At 42.8% G+C, this 27,180-nt stretch overlaps 1 protein-coding gene across 4 annotated transcripts in view; it reads right to left on the bottom strand.

The window, feature by feature from the left end:
• Positions 1-27,180, bottom strand: part of GRIA4 (glutamate ionotropic receptor AMPA type subunit 4) — a 246,764-nt gene that overhangs the window by 47,789 nt on the left and 171,795 nt on the right. For all 4 annotated transcript variants that reach the window (XM_069972021.1, XM_069972020.1, XM_069972023.1 and 1 more), the window contains exons 6-8: positions 20,546-20,704; positions 17,385-17,552; positions 15,441-15,545 (exon numbers count right to left, since the gene is read on the bottom strand). In XM_069972021.1, coding sequence (XP_069828122.1) covers positions 15,441-15,545; positions 17,385-17,552; positions 20,546-20,704 — 432 coding nt within the window. The remainder of the gene's footprint in view (positions 1-15,440; positions 15,546-17,384; positions 17,553-20,545; positions 20,705-27,180) is intronic.

Raw genomic sequence — 27,180 nt, 5'->3', positions numbered from 1 at the left:
GATTGGCTGCCTGGCACCTGCATCACTGGGGTTTAAACCACCTGACTCAGGCTACCTGACTGCCGACTCCTACTGTTGGTTGGTCCTCCAACAGACCAAGTGAAGTATAGAAATTCTATGTTATAGATAGTAATATGATATTGACCGGGCACCTTTGTAATGTATATGCACTGTTACTATTTGTCAGAAATTGAATATTATTTATTCATCTAAGTATTATCAAATTACAGATGTATCACAGCTCACCTTACATATAGTACAGTATGCATCACAGCTCACCTCACATATAGTATGATATGCATCATAGCTCACCTTACATATAGTACAGTATGCATCACAGCTCACCTTACATATAGTACAGTATGCATCACAGCTCACCTCACATATAGTACAGTATGCATCACAGCTCACCTTACATATAGTACAGTATGCATCACAGCTCACCTTACATATAGTACAGTATGCATCACAGCTCACCTCACATATAGTACAGTATGCATCACAGCTCACCTTACATATAGTACAGTATGCATCACAGCTCACCTCACATATAGTACAGTATGCATCATAGCTCACCTTACATATAGTACAGTATGCATCACAGCTCACCTCACATATAGTACAGTATGCATCACAGCTCACCTCACATATAGTACAGTATGCATCACAGCTCACCTCACATATAGTATGATATGCATCCCCGCGTACCTAACATAAAGCTCACTTCAGATACAGTACAGTATGCATCACCACTCACCTAACATACAGCTCATCTCACATACAGTACAGTATGCATCACAGCCCATCTCACGTATAGTACGGTATGCACCACTAACTTACCTAACATACAGCTCACTTCACAATAGGCTTCCCAACTGAGTTCCAATATCGTCATGAAAATACCTGACCCGGCTGATGGACTGCCCCATCAGCCAATGAGTGACTGCAGCAGTGTCCCACCCCAGTCACTGACTGGCTGAGCGGGCAGTCTATCAAACAAGCTGTGACGTTCCAGCAGCAGAAGATCCAAGAGCCTGGCGTGAGTCCCAGAGCATCAAACCAACGATGCATAGGCATGGGGAGAGGTAAGTAGTGAATGTTTATTATGTTCCCCCCTCCCCCCGCCAGCTAAAAAAAAATCAACAATTATCGGACTTCTCTTTTAGGGCGGATTCAGACTACGGAATTCACGCAGATAAAAACCGTCGGATTCCATTGCCCGCGCCTTTCCGCCCGCTCCATGAACACCATTCTATGGGCCGGCCGATTCGGCTTGACATGTCAATTCTTTCGGCGGAATGCAGCACATTTTTAGTATAATACAACTTGGAATACCCTTTATGGAAACGTAGATGCTTGTTGTTAAAGTGATAGCATTTATTGCCTTACAGGAAAGGTTTGGAGACACATCCAGGCCTGATGCTACTAATCCCTCATAGTTTTCCTTTATTAAGCTGCCTGACCTCCAAACCATTTACATTTGACACCTAGATGTATAGTATGCACTTAATTCCCATCATCCTCCTCTCTGATGGATTTTTTGTCATGGGACCTTGAAAAATGAGTATTACTTAAGTGATGGGGGTAAAGTTATTAGCTCAGGTCTGAAAAGAAGCTGCGAGAAGGAGTGGCCGAGCTGTCACCAGCCTTTTTTCTTCTTAATCAAAATGAGAGTCACAATACAGATGAGGCTGGGATAAATGGTTTGTTAAGGTCAATGCGCCCGCAAGTTTTCTTATGGTTTTGTATGATGAACTTAGTAGTGTTGTTACAGTTTTATTGTATTGTTGGGCATTTAAGAGACGTTTTACCATACTTTTCATAAAATTAGCTAAGCATTGTATATCCTTGGAAAAATTTCATTCCATTGGCCGCACATCTCCGATGTAAACAGGATGTGCAGTCGATAGCAATATGTTAAAATGGCCACAAGAAAGATACAAGGATTGTTTGTGCAACCAGGCCACTCGATTACTCTGAAGGCACTAATGCATGCAACGCTATATCGGATCGTGTAGAAGGACCCTCATTAATTGACATGTGAGCAAAGTCTAGTCCATCTGGTCTGATCCCATTGAAGATCATCAATGAGAAAATCAGCTACTGTGGGCATATGAGTATCAAAACTGGTCTATGGAGCAATCAAAGAAGGTGTCCTGGTCTGATGAATCATGATTTTCTTACAACATGTGGACAGCTGGGTCATTACCTTCCTTGTCTTCTTTCCATAGTGCATCCTGGTGCCATCTCCAAAAAAGAGATGGCACCAGGATGCACTATGAGAAAAAGACAAGCCAACGGGGCCATGTGAATGGCAATGTTCTGCTGGAAACCTTGTTTCCTGGCATCATGTGGATGTTACTGTGACACATAGCACCTATCTCAATACTGTAAAGACCCCCCCCCCCTTTCATAGCAGCAGGATTCCCTAATGGCAGTGACCTTTATCAGCAGGATAATGTCCTAGGAAAACTTAGATATTGTTTTGGAATGAGGAACATGACAAAGAGATTAAGGTGGCAACTTGGCCTCCACATTCGTGGATCTCAATCTAAAAAAGAGGCTTGTGTTGCTCCTTGTTCCCACTTACCATTTAATATTTTATTTCAAAGCAACTTTCAGGAATGCCCCACAAAAGTTTTTAAAGGGATAAAAGTGTTAAAAAAAAGTAAAATATTAAAAATTCTAATCACCCTATTTTACCCATTTTCCAAAATAACTGTCTTTCATAATGATGGTCATAAATGAACATTATTGACAGCCATTATTTAAAAAACAACAGCCGTTATTTTGCATATAAGGACGTTGTGTGAACATAGCCTAAAAAATGGAAACAAGAAAAGAAATATATTTGATATTGTCTTGTGCAGAATTATCCAAATGATTAAATAATGACATTCCCGATCCTGCACAGATAATGGTGTAAATGCAAAAAAAAATTTAAGTCCAAAATTTATGATAATTGATCATATTATATCTGATCCCAGAAAAACACTGAACAAAAAAGTGATTGAAAAGCCAAATCTTGTCAATTCAATAAAAGATACAGATCTTGGCACACACACACACACACACACACACACACACAAAAAAAAATCAGCCCTAACCCTAACCCAGCCTTAACCCAGAAAAAAATGATGATACATTGATGATACATGATGATACATGATGATACATAGATTTTTTGTTTGTAATTTTTTTTTTAAATTGAAAAATTCACAGTAAATTATGGTCCCACAAATTTGCTTGATTGCTAATTCTTTACAATTTTTTGTCTTTTTACAACACTCTATGGCTATGTTCAACGTCGTTGTGTGAATGGCTAATTGATTTGTGGGCACAGCGGCCGGTGCCCGCAAATCAATTGGGAAAAAAGAACGTTCCTGCAGCCGATACGGAGGTATCGGCTGCAGGAACGGGCTGGGTGCAGCCCGGCGGCCGGCTGTTTAACAGCGACCATTGCTATGCAACAGACGCTGTTAAACGTTGTGTGAACATAGCCTATGATAACACAAAAGGTGCCAATAAACAGTAGAACTTGTCTAAAAAAAATTAAGCCCTGTATGACTGTCAGTGGAAAAATAAAAGCGGTTATGGGTCTTAGAAGGTGAGGAGGAAGAAGACGAGAGTCAAAAATCAATATTTGCGGGGTCGGGAAGGGGTTGAAGGATTTTCTTATTTTCCCAAGATTAGAACTAATTAACTTTTATTGCTTGTTGCTATTCTATATTATTACATCGGTAAAAGCCATAGTCTGGATCTGGCATTTTTTAACAACCTTTAGATTTTTTTTCCGTTCTTTACCTCGGAGGATACAGTATGGTAATGTTATGTCCCGTCAATAATACAATCATTTATGTTGGCCGGGAAGCTGCTCGCACTGCAGTTTATTCATTCAGTATACCATGAACAATGACATGCATTCCTGAGTAGCCGTAAACCTGGAGGACCGCCGCTGATTACAACCCATCAGAGACCTCCTTGACAGATTCTCTGCTGTGTCTTCATAAAAACAATTCAGCTCCTGTTCACACACAAGCCATCAGCATTCTGACATTTGACCTAATTTGTCCTTACTGCAATCAGCCGCAGCTCCCCGGGGCTCACAGTCTCTATGGAAAAGTGCACATCCATTCCGGGAACTAAAATTGGATATTTAGAGATCTCAAATATATTTGAGAAATGGAAAGCAGAGGAAAACTGACATTATATAAAAACATCAAATCATAAAAAAAATATGCATTTAATTCCATGTCGCCCAGGAAACAGCAATGCTATAAGAACCGGTATTATACTGAGAATGTGACTGGAATTCAGGGGGAATATTTTTGTCTTTTGGTTTCAGATAAGGATGGTCCGAACCTGCCAATGGCTATAGCTGTATCCCAGTTTTCCAGGCGTTCCTCCCGCTGTATCAACCCTCTCCACGGAGTGTGCAGACAGCGGGAATCATTGCCGAGAGTTCGGGTTCGTACGAACCCGAACCTCGGCTGGTTCAAGCCATCCCTAGTTTCAGACATTGGTTACTCTCACACACTGTAAGGTTATGTTCCCACACAGTATTTTGCTCAGTTTTCAGTGGATTGAAAACAGAGAAAGGCTATGTTCACACACTGTTGAAATTAAAGGGGTAGTGCGGCGCTAAACATTTATTCACAAAATAACACACATTACAAAGTTATACAACTTTGTAATGTGTGTTATGTTTGTGAATGGCCCCCTTCTCCGTGTCCCCCACCCACCCACGCTAGACCCGAAAGTGTTGGTGCATTATACTTACCACATTCGTGTCGACCCCGTCCGCACCTTTCCTCCATCCGTCCCTCATTCTGGCCCCCTATGCCGCGTCATCAGCTGCTCAGCTGCGATTGGCTGAGCATGAGGGATGGATGAAGCCGTTTGGCTGGCCTCCCGAAGACGACGTCATTGCCACAAGATGGCTGACGGGGTTGACACGAATGCGGTAAGTATAATGCACCAACACTTCCGGGTCTAGCGCGGGTGGGGGGAAACACGGGGAAGGGGGCCATTCACATACATAACATACAGTTGTATAACTTTGTAATGTGTGTTATTTTGTAAATAAATGATTAGCGCCGCACTACCCCTTTAAGTGAATGGCCGCCACTTAATAACAAATAATTATTTTTGGAAGAGGACTATATAGGTCATGTACAAACTGCATGAATGCCAGATTTAGCAGAGTGGAGCCGAGTCTCAGCCATGTCATATATGAACAAAAATGTCTCGAGATGTATAAGATATATGCTGTAGGTGACAAAACTTTGCGGTGATAGGCTTTGTTCACACAACGTCCAAAATAGAGAAAAGGCAGCCGTTTTTGTGATTTAAAATAACGTCCGTTTTTGCCGCGATTTAACTGACTGCAATGGCAATGCATTGAAGTCAATAGAAAGATGGACGTCCAATGTACACAATGTATTGAATAACGGACGTTTTTACCGCGGACACAAAATAATGAACATGATCATTATTTTCGGATGTCTTTTGCAAGCAGCGGACATTTTTTATTAGTTGTTCACACACAGTTTTTCTTTTGTCACCGTTCTTTCTCCGTTTTTACTATTAAATTCAATGGACTTTTCATTTAAGCTGCACCCAAAGGGCAATTATAACCCCAAACTAGAATAATGTGCAAACAACAGTCATTGCACTAAGGGAAGGCTAGACAGCTAAATGATGTCTGTTATTTTAGACTCAAAATGACGGATGTTATTTTAAACGGAGCTGAAAAAACGTTGTGTGAACATAGCCATTTGATGCAATGAGCCGTTTTCTTCCTTTATTGATGTCACAGAGGCATTTAATTACCGATAGAAGTTGGATGAGTCTGGAAAAACATGGATCCAGCCTATGGGCCATGCCTGTGTCTATGTTTTCCCAGACTTTCTAGGACTGCATCCAACTTCTTTAGCCACCGGTATTCAAATGCCAACCAACTGGACTCAAGGATGATCGAGTTGCGGTGATCTCTAATAATTTATCCCAGGCTCAGGGACTTCAAACAAGACTCAAGAATAGGTGTGTTTATGTCGCGTCCACCATAACTCCTCACATGATCAGTGCTCCTCTATCCCTTTATAGCTCATGCATATAGGTTTATTGACTAATGCACTATTAGTAAAGCCTACCTCTCGTTTTAAGGATAAGCCGCCCTGTGTGTATAAATGAGGAGTACATATGGTCATTAAAGTGACTGTACCACCAGGCCCAGGCTGAAGCACTGGAGGCGGGCCGACCCACCCTTAGTGGGAAGAAACCCCAGCCCCTCCATGACGTGGCTCCATTTGAATCAATAGAACCCTATCATAGAGGGGCTGGGGTTTCCACCCACTAAGGGTGGGTCAGCTGCCTCCAGTGCTTCAGCCTGGGCCTGGTGGTACAGTCACTTTAATAATCTTGTATATGTCTTTTTCAATAGATTTTGGTTCTACAAGTCTTTCTTTCTCTACTGTGTGTTTATGCTTCCAGGCACTCCTCCTCCTATCTCTTTCCTCCCCCTCCATAGACTTGTATTGCTTGTAATCTGATCCCTAAGCCGATGCAAGTTATAACCAGTAAATAAAAGTCATTGCCAATCAGATTTTTCAGAGTGGAAGACACTGACTTTGAGCTGATTGGATATTTTGGGACGGCACTTAAAGTGGTTGTCTGTAAAGTAGAAAAAGTCTTTCCTGTCCTGCTCCTCAGCTCTCACTTCACCTCTTCTTTGTGCCTATTTTGAAAGTAACCTTCCAAGACGAGAGTGGGGTGGGTGCATATCAGGAGTATCATGGTGTCCAATAGCTGCTTGATGTTGCCATCTTAGGGTATGTGCACACTACGGAATCTGTGCATAGAACTTTAAGCGGATTCTGCCGCGCGCCCCTGCTTGAAGTTCCTCCCATCCCATAGGCTCCATTCTATTCTCAGGCAGATTCCACTATCCGCCCAAATAATTAACATGTCAATTGTTTGGGCAGACGGCGGAATCTGCCTGAGCATAGAATGGAGCCTATGGGACGGCCAGAACTTCAAGTGGGGGCATGTGACGTTATACTTCTGAGGCAAACAGGAAGAGGAAATGAACACAGAGACAGAACAAAACATTTTCTGCTACCTGGACAACCCCACTATTGTTGTAGGGAACACAATAGAGGCCAACAATGATTGAATCAAAAAGCATCGATCATTCATGGGGCCATGTGATTCCGTATTTAAAAATTGCTAATCTTGTTGACCGGCAGTCGTAATTGTGCATCCATCAGGTTGTGTGAAAGGGTCTTATAGCACCGCAGTGGATGGGAAGAGTTAAAATATTTCTTCTACCATTATCTTAAAAAATCCCCTCATTGCTGAATGATCCAAATGTAAATTTTTTTGGATTTGCTCATTTCTTCATACAACACCTGAAATACCGATTTGGGAAAATATCAACTACAGAAAGCTTTGTAACAATTTAGTGTTCTTTTTGTCTGCATTTTAACTTTTTTTTCTCCTATATTTTATTTGTTCCTTGTATATCTTGCCCTCGGTGGATGCACACAAGCTCTGCTTACCATACACAATGACCTACAGATGTCAAGTGGCCAAGGTCACGGGAAGATTCTGTGTGATATGTTACCGCCAGAAGCCGATAATCCCCAGAAGAAAGAATAGACGAATAGAATACATAAAGCACTGCCCCCGGCACATCCTTGTCTAACAGTTTCATTTCCATAAGGGGATGTATAAATGAAGACATCCTAGACAAAGGTGTATTTCCTCCCGGCTCAGTTAACAAGGTAGAATTCTTGGCCACATTTGAGCTATTGAATTATGCATGCAATATAAATCAATGTGCAGGTGTCTAAGAAGACTGAAATGTCTTGGTAGTTACGGAACACATATGTTCTCCCGAAGAAGAAACTCTAAAACTACCGTAGTTTAATATTCTTATGCAGAAATGCTGTTAGAAGAAAAAGTGCTCGAGGTGTTGAGTTTTTGGGATAATTTCTTTCTCCAAGGTGCAAAAACAGAAACACAGAATCTTGAGATGTCACCTTGACTGTAAAACTTGCAGTGACTTTGGTAACTATGTCCCATGATGCATTGCTCTTGCATCCTATATCATCACATCTATCAGAAGTTTCTGAGTCTCTAGAAAGAGCACCGACACTACTTAATAACGAGGAAAATACAAATAGTTGGAACATGTAGTATGGATGGACTATATCTTGACTGCAATGGAGGTTCTCCTCATAAATCCAGGATAGTGAGCAGAGTGAAGATAAAAAGCTGAGGGCACTCACCAATAACGTGCAGTATTCTTTTTTCCAAAATGCAGTTAAAAATCAGCAGAACGTACTGTCTCAGGCTATGTTCACACTGCGTATGAGTCCGGCCGCATTTCGTACGCCGCCGTACATGTGCGGCTGAAACTACGGGCGTGGGAAAAATAGACATGCGGCCGGATGCGTACGAACCGCGAACATGCGCCCATAGTACAGTTATGCTTCCCTAGCTTGTCTTGAAGCGATCTGAAACAGGTCATTTACTTGGAAATCTTCGCCAAGCCCCGTAAACCACACAGAACCTTTTGGATCGAAAAATCAAGTTCAATTTGGCTGAAATAAGTACTCCATACGGGACCGCATGGAAATCCACGGCCGTGAGTTTCAACATTTCCGTCCTCAAACAATGGTCTTGTTCATTTTTCACGGCGCCGTATACCATCCGGCCGTAAGCTCATAAGTAGTGTGCACCGTGCGGCCGTATATTGTATACTTTCAAGCGAACATAGCAAAACTACGTGCGTATATTCGCGGTTCGCACTATGGCCAGAAACATACGCAGTGTGAACATAGCCTCAGGCAGAGAAGCCAAAACTCATAGCAGTACGAACATGACGGCCATTTCACGTGCATGTCCTGCCTATTTTTAACTGCATTTTAAAATAAGGAATACAGCACCTCATTGGTGAGTGCCCTCAGCTTTTTATCTTCATTCTGCGTAACATCTATCAGAAGCCTGCAACAGACCCTACAGACCTGGCAAATTTCACAACAGACTTGAGTAGTCACTGGAATCCTTTTGCCTAAATTTACCCTGAAAAAATATATAACTTGCTCATTTGCTGAACTCTGCTTTCTCATACACACATCTTAGTAGGGTAGGGGAGTCAAATTTGTATAGGCCGGGACACTCATTTGGTATCCACCCAAATGGGTGTTCTAATCTGCTGAAATAGTCAATACACAGCAACAATGTACACATCATTTTTCTTGTTTGTGTGTAGGCAGAGGTCTATCACTCAACGTCATAGGGCCAAACAGAACCTACCGAGGACCACTAAAGTGACTGGTAGTGGAGGAACCAATAAAGTAATTGGAGGTTCCCTTTAATACAGTAGGTTGTGAACAATGGTGAAGTGGAAATGTTGTCTGCTGCATGACCATTTGTTACCACTCTATGCAACCATGTCTATCTTCTCTAGACCTCATCTGGAAGAGCTTAGTTTCCTAGATATCTAGGAGGCCAAGAGAAGATAGGAATGGTTGCATAGACAAGCGTACAGTGGAAGCATAGGGTTAAACAGAAGACAATGCCATCTGGAGTTCACCATTGTTCACAACCTATTAAAGGGAATCTCCCATCACTATATTGGTTCCTGAATCACAAGTCACTTTGGTGGTCCTCAGTGTTCTTTTTGAAAAAGATAAAGGTACCTGCGAGACCACAAAGAAAGGAGGCTATATTGTTTAAAGTAAAGGTATCATCAGAAAATGACTAATTGCTTAAATTATGTTTTTATATGTTACCATGTTATGTTTTAAGAATTTTTTTTTAAATTTTTCTATCTATACTGTAAAATAACCCTAAAATCATGCAGTTTCCATTGTCACCACTGGGGCTAAAACTAAGCTGAGACTTCCTGCTGTGTCTGTGGTGATGAGAGGAGGCTGCCGTAAAGTGATCTGTATAGCATTTCAGCGTCAGGTGACAACAGTAGATAAATAGCATCAATACAAGACAATAGCAGCTCCCAGTGGAATGACATCTTCATAGGTCACAGAGCATGCTCAGTAATGTTTCACAATTATCTCATGGAGACAGACTGTCTATTTTCGTCTATGTCCATGAGCCAGGCTGTAAAGCATGTCACTAAATGCTGTTAAAAACAGCTCAGACAAGATAACAAAGTCCAAAAAGTGAAAAAAAAATACATTATTACTACATTATTACTAATAATACAAACTGTTCTACTAACATTTAAATTGCCAAAAATTGGACATTGACCTGCATACACCCAATAAGGACCTTTTTGATGGCAGGGTTTTCATGAATTTTGCCCTTTCAATGGGACTTTTGATAGCAAAAGGATTATTATGGAATAAAATATTCTGCTCTGAACACAAGGGAATGACATGACATCTACAGTAGTGGTCTATAGCAAGCATGGCATCTATAGTGATGTCAGTCCATGAGACCATGGAAGCCAATCAAGGGGTGGAAGCACCAACAGCAGGGACCTTTCGATGCAAGGCATGTGAATTCCATGGTATGAACCTGACACAGTGCTGTTCTATGTCATAGTGCCATGCCATGGCTGTCTGCCACTGACTGCCACATTGCTATGCCATTTCAGGGAAATAATCATCTGGCACAATTTCATTCATGAAAATTTTTTTTTACTTTACTGAGAACTCCAGAGCACATAAGTGATTGAAAATCCAATTTTTTTGTAGGCAGACCAAGAAGAGATTTACCAATTTGTTTCCCTGCTACATTATTTCATTTGCTTCTCAATATTAACCAATAAAAATAATTATACAAGTCAATGGTTTCACGATTATCTGAACTGAAAACGTCCCCATGTAGTCATGCCCAGCCCCCAATCCTAGACCGTCAATGCAATTTCAGCATTACTCCCTCAGCCGCAACTGTCAATGCACATAAAAGTATTGATGGTGACACATTTACATGCATAGTGAGTCAACGGCTCCATCACCCCTCCCATGTCCTTCCTCCATTGATTCAGTGATGAGGATTGAATACAACAACACAACCGCTCGGGGGCATGTTATAAGCAAATTAAAATGGGAGCTGAATTTTTACAGATTCTGGGTACATTTCAGTCTACTCTAGAGTTGACCTGCTTGGTTATGTTACATGTGTGTCAGGAACCGGCATAGAGGGACACAGTCAGTGCAGTACTATCAGGAACCAGCAGGGGCGTAGCTAGGATTCATGGGGCCCCATAGCAGAAAACTGTACGGGGCCCCATGAATCCTGTACGCTCCCCTGCCCCCCCCCCCTCTGCCAATCACAGACAATGACGCACATATATACACACACAGAGGCACCATTAACATATATACAGATACGCCACTGAAATACACACATATATACACTGTAATGTGATTACACTAGTGCTGATGTATACACCATGAGTAGCCTGTACACAGGGAAATCATCTCAGTGTAATAATAAATACTCATCTAGAAATAAAAGAAAATACAGCAGATATTAATGGTGGGTTCTTTTATTAGAGCCCAGCATTTATAGAAGCTGCTGCAGAACATCTTTGGGAGCAGACCTGTCAATCACTTGAGACACTACTGACATACACAAACACATACATATACACCAGTGTTACAGACACTACTGACATACACATATACACCAGTGTTACAGACTTAATACTGTATATATATATATATATATATATATATATATATATATATATACCCGGCCGCAGCTACAGAGAAAGAAAGCACTGCAGCGCTCGCATCCTAACAATGTGTGTGTATAAAGCTTAAAGATTCCTATCTTACACATACAGATAAAACGGCTAAAAATGTAATTTAACTCTACTGAGCCGCATTGTTGAAATGGTTGTTTCAGCGTACCCTCAGGGGTCATTGCTGGGATATGCTATCTAAGTTCAGTTGTTGAGGGTCAATTTGTTGGGGGTCACACCTGCCACATTGACTCATTATAGTATACAGGCATGGCTTTCTATGGAGGATCCATGGTGTGTCGATTATAGTTCACTGCCGTGACTTTCTATGGGGGCAGCATGAACAACCCACTGTACTCAACACTCACATAATTGCCCTATTATAGTCAACGAGTGTTGGTTTCTATGGAGCCCACATGGTTAGCCTACTACAGCTGAAAGGCATGGCATTCTATGGAGCCCACATGGTTAGCCTACTACAGCTGAAAGGCATGGCTTTCTATGGAGCCCACATGGTTAGCCTACTACAGCTGAAAGGCATGGCATTCTATGGAGCCCACATGGTTAGCCTACTACAGCTGAAAGGCATGGCTTTCTATGGAGCCCACATGGTTAGCCTACTACAGCTGAAAGGCATGGCTTTCTATGGAGGCCACATGGTTAGCCTACTACAGTTGAAAAGGCATGGCATTCTATGGAGGCCACTTTATTTGCCCATTATAGTTAATAGGCATGGCTTTCCATGGAGGCCACATGACTGACCCACTACAGTCAATAGGCATAGCTGTCTATTAAGACGCACTTAAGTCCAAAGCATAGCTTTCTATGGGGGACTGGCCTGGGCAGAGTCAACGGTAGATGCCACAGTACATGGCTTTTTGGCTCCACTGCCACTTCATCCAAACAATTGGCAGTGGATTTTATAGTTGGTCCCTGCCATTTTAATATTGGTGCCATACCCTAACAATATATCCCATTACAGCTAGTTATGTTAATGTCCTGCTATCAGTTTACCTGCTATCCAACAGTGCCCAAAATCATAGATATGTGGGTGAAAAATAACAAACTCAGCTTTGTTACATCTGTAAAATGAGAAAATACCTAAAACACTAAAACACAAATTCTATGGAAAACTGGCCCAGCAGGTACAGAGCAGGACAGGACATGTAGTATCACACTATACTGAGAGAATCACTACTAGACAGCCAACCAGTGCATGCATTTCACTAATACTGGGGATTTACCAGTAAAATGGCCAGTTTCATTGGTTCATCTGGTTATTTACATGTGCTGCAGATCCTGACTGTCCATAGCATTGTATGTTGAGTCTGGTCTCAAGTTTTGTTGGTACAGAAAGGACCATTGTATGTTGAAAATATTGTATCTTTAGGCCATTGTAAGTTAGGGGGTCACTGTATGCAGTAAACTTTTCTCTCTTTCAAATTAACTGGTGTAAGAAAGTTATATAGATTTGTAATTTACTTCTATTTAAAAATCTCAAGTCTTCCAGTACTTATCAGCTGCTGTATGCCCTGCAGATAGTGGTGTATTCTTTCCAGTCTGACACAGTGCTCTCTGCTGCCACCTCTGTCTCTGTCAGGAACTGTCCAGAGCAGGAAAGGGATTTTCTAATGCTCTGGACAGTTCCTGTAATGGACAGAGGTGGCAGCAGAGAGCACTGTGTCAGACTGGAAAGAATACACCACTTCCTGCAGGGCATACAGCATCTGATAAGTACTTGAAGACTGGAGATTTTTAAATAAAAGTAAATTACAAATCTATATAACTACCTGACACCAGTGGATTTGAAAGATTTTTTTTTCCTGGAGTATCCCTGTAACCCCTTAACGACAACGGGCATACATTTACGCCCTCACTGCCTGGGACTTAACGCAAGAGGACGTAAATGTACGCCCTGGCGCGGTCCCGGGCTATGGAGCGGGCTCAGCTCGTGATCTGAGGGCTATCTGCAGCCAGGCCCTCACCCTCAATGGGCCGCCCGCCATTAACCCCTTAAACGCCGCGATTGCGCCGCGGCGTTTAAGTATAAGTGACCGGAGCATCTCTGGTCACTTAGCGTTCGGGACCCCGCAGCGTGTCTGCGGGGGTCCTGATCGCTTTTCCTGACTGCCGGAGGTCTCTTACCTTCCTCCGTGCAGTCCTCGGATCGGCCCACAGGCAGGCTGAATCAGAAGATCACAGATAACACTGATCCCTGCAATGCTATGGCATAGCAGAGATCAGTGTTACTGATCCAATATATGTAAGTGATAGTTCCCTAAGGGAACTATAAAAGTGTAAAAAAATAAATAAATAAAAGTTTTACAAAGTACCCCAAAGCCCCTCCCCCAATAAAAGTGAAAATCCCCCCCCCCTTCCCATTGCATACATAAAACACATAGAAAGTTATAAAGTTAACTAACATATTATACACCGTAGTGTGCGTAATCGTCCGATCTATTAAAATATCCGCAGCAGAAGATACGCTGCGGATCCGGTAAGTGTGAACGTACCCTTAGGGTGGGTTCACATGTAACAGATCTGCAGCAGATTCCTCGTTGCAAACTCGCAGCGAGACACGCTGTGGATCCCTGCCCTGTAATCTCTATGGGCAGACAAACTCGCAGCTGGATGCACATCCCGCTGCGAGTTTGTCAGCAGCCCGCCACGTTAACCCCCCACCGCCGGAGCCTATGCATAACCTGCTCCCCGCTCCAGCTTGCTTCGGGTCTCCCGGTGTCTTCACGTCCTGCTCAGCCAATCAGTGGGCTGCGGCGGGGCAGCGCACAGATTGGCCGAGTAAGACGTGCCGGGAACCCCTGAAGCAAGCCGGAGCAGGGAGCAGGTGATGTATAGGCTCCAACGGTGTGGGGCGGGCTGCTGACAAACTCGCAGCGGGATGTGCATTCAGCTGTGAGTTTGTCTGCCCATAGACTGTACAGGGCAATCTGTTACGTGTGAACGCACCCTTAAACTAAGGGGGAGAAGCAGAGGGGAAGGAGTTTGGCTGCATGCCAGACCTAACACAATTATTGACTTGTACAAGCTGCTATATCCCTGCCAGCAGCTCAGATCACGAGCACTGACAGATTCCCTTTAACTACTACTGCTATAAAGATATATTTAAAAAATTACTCACAAGAATTTTCATTCTATTTAATTGAAAAACTCTAAATACGCATTGATCCGCTTGATTTACAGAGCATTTATCTGCCAGTCCGTCTACGCAGTCTCACCCATGAATAGCACTGGTGTTAGTATATTCATATCATATCCTCTTTATTACTATTTCTATTCAATCCCATTTCATTGAGCACTTAGATAATGAAGCTAAATAATAACCCGGAACAAGCATAGATCCAATAGGGAGATTTATCAAACTGATGTACAGCAGAACTGGCTCAGTTGCCCCAGCAACCAATCAGAATTCACCTTTCATTTTCCAAAGAGTCTATGAGGAATGAAAGATGGAATCTGATTGGTTGCTAGGGGCAACTGAGCCAGTTTCACTTTAAACCATGTTTGATAGATCTCCCCCATAGAGTATACTGAGAAAATGTATTTGTCTATGTTTGTAGAGTAGGAATAAGGGATCCCAAACTACAATTGCCATCATGCCTGGACAGCCTTTGGCTCTTCAGGCATGATGGGAGTTGTAGTTTGCAACAGCTGGAGGGCTGAAGGTTCCTCATCCCTGATGTAGACGAAATGTACGCACCTTCCTTAGGCCTGAACTCTTCAACTCCAAAACATCCATTGTGTAGTTTACTCTTCTTCCATAGTGATCAAATTGTACATTTCCAGTTAATCCCTGTATTCGGACCTTGGAATAAAGATGTAGAGACGTAAATATCAGTCAAAGTAAATATAATCCTAGGAAAATCTATATATTAGATGCATACAATGTATATTTATTGATCTAACCCTGGCTTGTTCTAGGCTTAGGAGTCCAGTGGGAGGTCCTATTCAGTGACTGATAGGAATTTCTATATGCACGCTTTTAAAATCTCTGATTAGGACCACCCACTGGACTATTAGAATGATTAGAGATTCAGGTTTAGAAATGACAAGTTGCACAGGATGATTTCCCACAAAGCCGTGTAAAAGTCTACTCATATACAACTGTTCTATAACATGATAGGGGCAGATCAAGCATCAAATGTCTATGTGACAGGCCTACTTTATTTATTTCTTTTAAAGGAGAAGTCAGGCCAGATTCTTTTTTTTTTTTTTAGCAAGTGCTGAGGAGGTGGAGCATAAAAGAAATAAAGTGCTCTTACCTCCTCCGCTCCAGCACTTGTGGCCGGCTACTGCCCCTCCGGTGCCCGTTTGCTTCCTGTTGTGAGCAGGGACCTGGGTCATGCCTGAGCAGACCTCACACGTCACGAGCTGGGTCCCCACTCAGACCAGGAAGAGACTGAGCCCCGGGGACCTCCAGCACTGGTGGCCGTTGCAGAGTCTTGGCCTGCTGATTGGCTAAGCAGAGCTGACACATCACGACTGATGAGACTGGGAACCGGAGCTGGGGACAGCACCACCCTGCACTGAAGCCGGGGAGGTAGGTGCATGTTGTTATCTTCAGCCACCTCCTCTCCGGCTCTTTTGAAAAAAATGCACAACACCGGACTTCCCCTTTAAATGATAAAAACAGAATCCCTCCTATACAGATATATAATGAAAGTGAGCAGTGCACAATTGTAACTGTACTAAGGTACTGGTGAAAATCATGACTAAGGGGGCGTAAGACTCCAGAAACACGTCGGTTGTTCAGTGGACTATGTGCAATGTGTGTGTTTTTAATGTGATTCTTAACCTTTTGAGATGGATCCACCATTATGTGACTGGTTGAAATGACCTTTAATAAAGGTTTAGTCATCTAGGGGAGCTCTCAATTCTGATTCTGACCGAGGTCCATATAATTTCTGTGCATGCATTATGTAAAATGAAGAATTACTGGTTCAAGCACCAGAACAAACTAAACACCTAAGGATCTGGCAGTATCGGTCTATCTTCATTAATGCTGACAGCTTCATTAATAAGAATTAATGGTTCTGTGCTCACTTGTTTCCCGGCTGGAGAGTTCATTTCAGAACTCAGCACTATGATCAAGCCCCACATCCAGTATATAATGATTTCTATATGAAGTGACAGTGAATGCTGCTATTGTTTGTGTTGTCATACTGATACTATAAAAGAACTAGGTTTATTATAAATGGTTATGAGTCACACATATTCTTAAAGGGGTTATCCAGCGCTACAAAAACATGGCCACTTTTCCCCCTCTCTTGTCTCCAGCTTGGGTGGGGTTTCAAACTCAGTTCCATTGAAGTAAATGGAGCTTAATTGCAAACCACACCTGAACTGGAGACAAGAGTTGGGGAAAATTGGCCATGTTTTTGTAGCGCTGGATAACCCCTTTAAATCGCGCCACTTGGTACTCCCGTCCCGCGGCCGCTTCCTGGTCAAAGCGTGGTGTCTCAAGGCAGCTCTGCCAATCAGCGACTGTAGCGGAGTCCCGTCTCCCTGGAAGAAGTCTCTACTTATGAATATAGTCGACTTATATGAAACTCAGGCCCTACAACTGTCGCAAAACTATAATTCCCATTAGGCCAGGCATGACAGTAATTGTAGTTTTGTAAGAATTAGAAGTAGCCAGAATTACCTGTTTTAAATTTCTTTCCATGTCAATTCCTTGCCCCCAGGGAGCAGCTGGATTGGCAAGACAATCTCCTGCATTTCCTCTTCTTGAAAGATCAACTTTTTGTCTTCGCAAGTTACGGAAGGCTTCAGCCATCACCAGAACGCCATCGTATGTAAGTGCGGAGGTGTACTGAAATAGAGGGAAGTAACAGTTTTAATTGGACTCCAGTTATATATCGGACAAAGCATTTACTTTCAATTGCAGAGAAAGGACATAGGAGACCTTGTTATACCTACTGTGCATACTATTACTACTATAGATTGACTAATTTCATCTAGAGCACATACTCATAGATTGACTGGCCCTTGGTTTTGTAACAAATCCTGGCACACACAGAGACGAAGTATGGAAGACTTTATAGAGTAGTAATGAACAGTGTAAGCTATGAATCAAGCCATGCAGAAGGATCCAACACATGGTAAGCTCTTGTGTAGACTCTGGGGAAGGGAAAGGGGACCCACTGATTAAGACCACTGTACTTGTCCATCCTGCCAAATTTACTAAGAGACACACATCTCAAACCTCGGCGCTATCTGCACTGGCTGCACGGTTGGCACAGAAATCTACACGCCTTTTTGCCCCCCTTGCCCCCCTGTCCTTCAGGTGAATGAGACTTATGCCCGGTATGCACCAAGAAAAAGGCAAAAATATGTGCCTTTTTCGTGATGTATATCTGCGGTGATCATTGATAAATGTGCCCCTAAATCTCTCTATATTCACTACCTCTCTTTTCTCCCTTCTCCTCCTTCTCCTCTTGGTAGAATTGTAAAGGCAGCAGGTAACCTGTTCTCTCAGTGAGCTGCAATTCAATCTTGTAAGCCTAGGACAGAATTGAGCAGTTTTTAGAGTGAATTCATGTTTAAAGGGGAATAAAGTTATACTTACCTGTTCTGCAGCCGCAGCTTCAACACTCACAGTCATCCACCAGTCTCTTGTATCTCCCGATTCTTACCTGCTCTGCTAATGAGTGACTGCAGAGGTGTCCCGCCTCAGTCACTGATTGGCTAAGTGGGTATATCTGTGCAGGGCCGTGACAACACAGGAATACCAGATACAGGAGGTCAAAGGGTGATTGTGAGTGAAGCACTTCGGAGGCACTGGGATGGGTAAATATAACATGACTGTTATGTTCCCACTACTTACTGCCTTTCCTGTTTGTTTGTTTTTCCCAGAGTTCCCTTTTAAGCACTTTTCTCTAATAAGGTATATTACAAAGTTTCCTACATTTGCTTGTACTATTGATTTATACGTGTTGTTGAAATAACCTGTCGCAAGAAAATAGTCATACAGTAAAGGTTAGGTGACTTACGGTCACACATCCACTTATTATTTCTAAGTGCAGTAATAATCAATTAAATAATTTTTTTTTATTTTTTTTATTCCAATAATTGCGTCTTGAGATTTGTTTGTACTGAACGAGCCAGGAAAGAGGTCAGCCACCCCACTGTATTCCTTCATGTAAGGCAGGACATGATGAACTAGACTCGGCTGCAGTCAACCTCCGAGCTGTATGCTGTAATTTTACCAATTTCTCTCTGTAAGGCGATAAAATACATCCAGTCGCTCACACAGCTCTGAGGTCACCGCTGTAACTGAATATCTGAACTAGGTCAACAATGAATGAGTTGATAATACCAGAGCGTGGAGTGTGGCTTCCGAATAACGTATTCCTGGTCATGAAGCACTTGTGGAGGTTTTCTAATAAATAATCAATGCCTGAGTCAAGCTCAATTCATGACCTCTTGATTTAAAGCCCGCAAACTGGCGGTGGGGGATTATAAGCAGCACTGGGAATTTCAAGAAACACATAAGATGTAAAGGAAAATAAGGCTGAAGATGGAAAAAAAAATAATTGTAGCTCGCTGGTTTAGCTGAGACTTAAAGGAATAGTCCAAGAATAAGTAATACAAGCTAGTGTAGGGTCTGCGGGGGCAGTACATACCGGAGAGAGAATTTCTGTGTCATTTACAAAATAGTTGGCATAACACAAGGGTACTGGCAAAATAAAGGTTACATTGTAATACAAGTTAAAGTGTCACATTACAAAAAACTATTGACAAGTCATAGAAAAGTTATGATCGGTCCGAGTTTAAGTGTTCATACCCATACCGATCAGGAGAATGAGCCAGGAGAAGATGCGCTGCAGCGCGGTCCACTTTCTGCTCTGAGTTATAAAAAAGGGCCCGACTCTTTTTTCTAACTCAGACACTCAGACCTGGACTGGTCAAGAATTTTGACGTGTCTCTATGACATGTTAGAAGTTTTTTGTAATGACACAGAGCACAGAGAGGAGAAAAACAGCTCCTGCATAGCAAAGAACTTCACCCCTTAAAGGGGTACTCCGGGCTGGGGTAATTTTTATTGTACTGCCGGGGAGGTGGTGGATATAGACACCGCCGGTCACTTACCTCCCCGGTTCCAGCGTCGGGTCCAGGATCGCGCTGCCCCGTTCTCCCGTCCAGCTGCCGCAGCTCAGCCATTTAGCGGTCGCAGCGAAGTCCCGTCTCAGCCACTAAAAGGCTGAGCTGCCTTGAGATGTCACATTTCAAGCCACAGCTCAGACCAGGAAGATGCAGCCGGATGGGAGAACGGGGTGGCGCGATCAGGGACCCAGCGCTGGAACTGGGGAGGTAAGTGACCGGCGGCTTCTATAACCACCCCTTCCCGGGCCGTACAATAAAAATGACCCCAGCCCGGAGTACCCCTTTAATTGGCTGCTACATGCAGCCAGCCCCTATTTATTCCCAGCCTGCTCCAGGCTTCAATGTTGAAGCCTCTGTATGCTTCCTAGTGTGTGATGCCAGCTTTTGCCCATAATTCGTGCCCGTGGTCCCTGCTGCCTGCCTGTGGTTCCACCCCATGACTGCTGTCTTGGTTACGCTGTGTTCCTGCCTACCAGCCTGCTTACGTGTCTACAGCTGCACCTCACCCACCACAGTTATCAAGCCAAGCCAGGAGTAGGGACCTGGGGGTTGCCTGCTGCAGCAAGTCCAACGCATAGTAAGCCAGTGAAGACCAGTGGTCCCTTGGGACTCTGCTCCCTTGTGCAGCTTACACGTCTGCACCATCAGTATATTAAGGGAATCATGTTCTATAAATTTAATACAAGAAACATGTACTACCTTTGGTGGACTTTCTGATCCCGGATATTCCCGCTGGTCCAACGTCTTCCATCGCTGCATTAATTCAGTTACTATTGGAGTATTAAAATCCACCAGCTGGAATCCTGTTACATTGGCTCCACCATGCATAAACCTGTCAAGCGAAATGTCCTTAATGCCCTAAAGAAAAAGAAACCCAGTTATATTCAGTGTTTTCTTCTTTCTTCAATTGATGCCAGTAACTAAATCACGAACAGCAAAATTACTAAGGGAGTAATACATTCTAAGTCCAAATTCTACACGAAGGTACAGAACGGAATAAAATGGTCATTGATGGCCATGGACGACGATGTGGCTTTAGGCTGCTTGCACACTATCCATAGTATAGGAATCATTCATTTCAATGACCTCATGCCCACTTAAACAGACCCGTGCCCGCCAATAGAAGCATTCCCCTTTTGCTGTCCAGGTTACATATACTAGTATCTTCTAGATATGCCCCTTCCATTTACAGTGGTACCTTGGTTTAAGAGTAACTTGGATTGAGAGCGTTTTGCAAGAAGAGCTCACAGTTTTTCAAAATTGTGACTTGGTTTAAGAGCATTGCTTTGGTTTAAGAGCTCCCTGTACTGGGTGGGAGGGGGAGTGGGGGAGGGGCATGGTCTGCATAGCGGAGTCTACAGCCCTGTACTCTGACCCAGGAAGTCTCCATCACCTTCAAAATCATAGCAGATCCACTTCAGGCTGGGGCTTGCATCAGAGGACATGACTGTGGAGGTAATCTCTCCATAGCTGTAACCCCTCTCTCCCCGGACAGTGAGTGCTGCATGTATGTGCCCACATATGTCCTGCTCATTCCTTCATGCTCCCTGCAGTCTCTGTCAGCCCTTGTGTTTCCCATCCTCTCTATTACTGTACAGTAACGTATAATATAACATATTCTGCTGTTTCTGAATGTTTGTTTCATCTGTTTTACATGTTATTCAGAATAAAAAAAAAATCATTATTTTTGGTGCGTAGAACCAATTTTCTGCATTTCAATGATTTCTTATGGGAAAATTTGCTTTGCTTTAAGAGTGATTTGGATTACAAGCACGGTGCCGGAACGAATTATGCTTGTTATACAAGGCACCACTGTATAATCCATATTTAGATCCACATTTCCACCTAAAAAACCTTTAGGGTACAAACCCACACAGCGTATACACAGCAGATACGCAGCAAATACGCAGCAGATTTGTTGTTACAGACTTGATGCTGTGTTCAGTTATTTAGATCTAATCTGCTGCGTATTTGCTGCGTATTTTCTGCGTGTTTGCTGCGTATTTGCTGCGTAACGCAGCAGTAAATACGCTGCATATACGGTGTGTGGGTTTATACCCTCACCCTGTTTTTTTCAAAAATAAGCCCTAGATTGGTTTTGCAGGGTTTTGGGAGTAGGCTTGAAATATAACTAAAAAATTGCCCTGAGAACTGAGAATAGGCATACCGTAGCTCCTAATCGTCCAGGACAAGTGCCCTGCTACCACCTAAGCTGATGAAGGCCATGCTTGGCTGAAACATGTCCTTGTTGTACCTGATGCTTATTGCACAATAAATTAGCAGGTCTACTTGGTGAGTGCCGGGTCTTCTCTACCACATCTCCTGATACCTATCACCTCGAGCATCACCACTGTCAGAAGTGCCGTCCTCTCCACAGCTACCTAGTGCCTTGCTATTGTCTGTAATGGCAGGGCAAAATCTTACCTTCTGCCTCCTGCTTCCCAAGTACACAGATTCGAAAAGATCTGTGAATAGATTTGCTCTTTTCTAACTGGTAACAGTACATTTTTACCACCAGACAACATGTGCTGGTAAGTGCATAAGAATGAAAAAACAGCAGCAGTTTGTAGATACAGAATGATGGTGCAGATCCCCATAATGCAGTAGTGTAGTACAACAGGCTGGAATAGAGAAGCAGGGCTGCTGTCAGAGGTCTGTGTGGTCACATGACAGCAATGGGGAAGGGGTGTGGTCAGCATGGACCAATCAGGAATGAGAATCACAGAGCTGGGCAGGAGGACAGAGACATAAACTTTTTTATACAGCAGTGTGAATGGCTGAGTGTGAGTGCAGGCACATTATAGCAGCAGTGTGTATAGCTGAGTGTAAGTGCAGGCACATTATAGCAGCAGTGTGTATAGCTGAGTGTAAGTGCAGGCACATTATAGCAGCAGTGTGTATAGCTGAGTTTACGTGCAGGCACATTATAGCAGGAATGGAGAGGATGGGAAGCACAAGGGCTGACAGAGACTGCAGGGAGCATGAAGGAATGAGCAGGGCATTTGTGGGCACATATTTGGGGGAGAGAGGGGTTACAGCTGAAAAGATTACCTCCACAGTCCTGTCCCCTGATGTACGCCCCAGCCTGAAGTGGATCTGCTATGATTTGGAAGATGATGGAGACTTCCTGGGTAAGAGTACAGTGCTGTAGGCCCCGCTATGCAGACCATGCCCCTCCCCGATTTTTTTTTTTCCCACCTAGTACAGGGAGCTCTTATACCAAAGCAATGCTCTTACATCAAGGTACAATTTTGAAACACTGTGAGCTTTTCTTGCAAAACACTCTCAATCCAAGTTACTCTTAAACTAAGGTCCCACTGTATGTTTCTTCTGCATATGTCTCAGTAGCAAATTATCCATAGAAATATATATGTCTTTCTTGGGATAAACAATAGAAGGTTGTGTAGACGGATGAAAGAATAGGCAATCCTAGTAAATCACAAGGCTGTGCTCGGATGCAGCCCGATGGTCTCAAAATCTGAAAAAATCTCAGCCTTCTGGCTCCTTTACAGAAGCTACAGATCTATCAGCAATCCTTCATTATGGAGGAGATAGTGATTCTGTGAACTGAAACAACCTGGAGTCAGGCAGAGATAGAGGAAGGATTGCCGTTCTATTGTCTTGTGCGGGTCTTTAACCATTTCAGTGTTTTTTGTTATTACGCACGTAAGGAAACCTTATTAAGGGTATAAACACACACACCGTATACGCACAGGGCTGTATTTACCACTAGGCACCCGTGGTCTGGTGCCTAGGGTAGCACCTTGCAGGGGGGCAGCACCAGGGAGCAGAGGGACAGAAAAAACTATTTTTTTTTTGTTTTTATTTTTTTAGTTTCCCTCCTCCCGTTCAGACTTGCCAGTAAATCTGGTGTCTTTTCCAGGGAGGTGGGGGGTATGGTGGTATTGGTCAGGTCTGGTATCGCCAATAGGTGTGTGAAGATGGGGCGTCTTCAGGTTTAGTGCCTAGGGCAGCAGCAGCTGTTACTACAGCCCTGTATACGCAGCGTATTTACTGCTGCGATACGCAGCAAATACGCAGCAGATTAGATCTACATAAATGAACAAAGCATCAAATCTGCTGCAGATCTGCTGCGTATACGGTGTAATTGTGGGACTGAATAATAACAGCAGCAGCAGAAGAAGAGTATGTTGATCTTGTAGGAGGTAGTGACTTGACCATTTATATGATAGTGTTAGTAATGATTACACAGCATCTTAAAGGTGAACTGTTATAAGTCAATTGAGAATTAATATCATATAACCGAGAGCAGAATGAGGATGGCAGCAAAAGAGAAGAGTGTTGATTCTGTGGAAGACAGTGACCCAACAGTTTATCGGACTATATCGGTAAACAAAGAAGAGAAGAGTTTCCATGAAGTGACTTGGTAATATCAGATCACAAATGGAGCTGGCAGCAGTAGATGTTCTGTGTTCTGACCTGTGGTGGTGACCTGTACCTGTTTACTATGACTATGTAAAATTGATCCTAGAAGCTTAGGGTTAGTACAATGCTATATTGGGGCATGGATTTAAATGTGAAATACAAAGATTTATCAAAGAGACATAAAATTGAGATCCTATTGCCTTCATTTGGCGGCACAGTATCCTCTATGGTCCTGCATAGCAGAGCTACAATTCCTTCTGGATCTTAATCTGTAAATCCGCGGCAGCTTCAGTTTAACCTCTGAGCCCAGCAGGTGAATAGGCACAGTGTGCAAGTGATTTCTCTATTGACTAAGTGCTGTCTGGGGTATCTTATCTGATGGAACACAAGGATCCCATTCCATCAGAGTCCTATCTGTGTATCGCTGTCTTTCGGACAGTATTACATGATGTAGTTAGGAAGAATTATGCCGTTAATGCTGAATCTCTTTAGAAAACCATCAAGTTTGGAAACAATAATAACTTTGAATGTGATAACCACTGTGATGATCCTACTCATCCAATCACCGGTGGATTAGTTTGTCAGGACAACCTTGATTCTGTACGTTACCTGTTAATAATCTAAAGAAAAACACACGTCTATATTATTGGCTTGATAAATTAACATATCCGCTTATCCTATATACCATATACCCTCAGACTGTGTTCACACTATGTATGAGACAGGTCGTTCTGTGACCCGGCTGGGTCATGGAATGGCCGGTCTCTGAAAAGATCATCCCGGCCAGTACTGCAGTAACGTCCGGATGATCTTAAGCGTTCTGAGTTCTGATGCGGGTGCATCCATGCACGCCGACATCAGAACTCCCCATAGCTGGAGCGGCTCGCTCCATAGTGTGCAGTGAGTAACAGGGTTTTCTGCGACCGCTATTCACTGAATAGTGGCCGCAGAAAACAGACATGTCAGTTTTCTACAGCGCTGCTAGGGATCCCGGCCGGAATGTATACCATGTGTATACACTCCGGCCGGATCCCTTCAGCCTGCAGCACTACGTAAATTCCGTGGAAATCACGGCCGTTGAAACAACGGTCGTGATTTCCACAGAACTTACATAGTGTGAACATATCCTTATTTTGCATCCTATCAGCTTTACTGTATACCCTAAAACAGCATATAGCATACTAAAGGCACTGTGTTACCATAACAGGTGTAGAGTCACAGGTCATTGCCACCTGCAAAATCAACACACTCTTCTGCTGTGATTTGACCAGTCTTATAATCTGATTAACTACAGGATGTTGTAACCCCACGCTCGTCATTTCATTGTTGCTGTCACACTGCTCAGTTGTCACTTATATAATTATATTAATTATCTAGGTCACTGCCACCTACAAAATCAACACACTCTATTCTGTGACTTGCCCAGTCCTACAATAGGGTTGAATGCAGGATGTTTAAACCCTAAGCTCTTCATTTCATTGGCCCTGTCAAATGAGGCTCAGTTGTCACTAATATAATTACATTAGTTATGTAGGTCACTGCCACCTGCAAAATCAACACATTTGCCTGTGATTTGACCAGTCCTATAATTGGATTAACTACAAGATGTTGTAACCCCTCTCTTCTTTTAATTACCCCTGTCACATGTAGCTCAGTTGTCACTGACAAATACATATTACATAGGTCACTGCTTCCTTCAAATTAAACATACTCCTCTCCTGTTATTTGACCAGTCATATATTTCAATTTAATGTTGTAACCCTACTCACTTAATTTTGCCCCATCATATAAGGCTCAGTTGTCACTAACATAATTTTATTAGTTACACAGGTCACTACCACCTGCAAAGTCGACTCTTCTGTGATTTGGCCAGTCCTATAATCTGATTTAATGCAGATTAATCCCACTCTCTTCATTTCATTGTAGAATCTTGAAAACCTATTCTCTTCACTTCATTGCCCTGTCACATGTAGCTCAGTTTTGACTAGCATAATTACTTTTATAACATAGGTCACTGCCACCTACAAAGTCAACATACTCTTCTCTTGGGATTTGAAATTAGTTGCAAAGGTCACTGCCACCTTAAAAATTAACATATTCTTCTCTTGGAATTTGACATTAGTTGTATAGGTCACTGCCACCTACAAAATCAACATACTCTTCTTTTATTTGACCAGTCCTATAATCAGATTGACCACAGAATGTTGTAACCTTACTCTCTTTATTTCAATGTCCCTGTCACAAGTTGCATAGATGTCACTAACATAACTACATTAGTTATGTAGGTCACTGCCACCTACAAAATCAACATACTCTTCTTCTGTAATTTGACCAGTCCTATAGTTTGATTGATTGCAGGATCTTGTAACCCTACTCTCTTCATTTTATTGTCCCAACAATGTAGCTCAGTTGTCACTAACAAATTTATGTTACATAGGTCACTGCTTTCCTCAAAATCAACACACTTTTCTACTGTGATTTGACCAGTCCTACATTCTGATTTAATGCAGGATGGTCTAACCCTATTCTCTTCATTTTATTGCCCCTGCCACATGTAGCTCAGTTATAAGTGACATAATCACATACAGTAGGTTACACAGGTCACTGCTTCCCTCAAAATCAGCACACTCATCTCCTAGGATCAGTCCTATATTCCAATTGACTACAGGATGTTTTAACCCTACTCTCTTTATTTCATCGCCCCTGTCACATGTAGTTCAGTTGTCACTGACATAATCACATTATTTACATACTGTAGGTCACTGCTCCTCACACAATTAGAACACTCTTCTTCTGCCGTTAACATTTAATATGAAGCGATGTCAAGATACTGTGGCACTACATTGCAGCAAAGCCTCTAGCCAAAGCATTAGTGCAGCTTGTTCAACATTTAGCATGGCGTACGACTGGCACAGGCCATGCGTTGGGATAGCTGCACATTGCTTCTA

This window comes from Dendropsophus ebraccatus, chromosome 5 (genome assembly GCF_027789765.1).
Source record: "Dendropsophus ebraccatus isolate aDenEbr1 chromosome 5, aDenEbr1.pat, whole genome shotgun sequence".
In the NCBI taxonomy this organism is placed as follows: Eukaryota; Metazoa; Chordata; class Amphibia; order Anura; family Hylidae; genus Dendropsophus; species Dendropsophus ebraccatus.
This window is presented reverse-complemented; position numbering and strand designations above follow the sequence as displayed.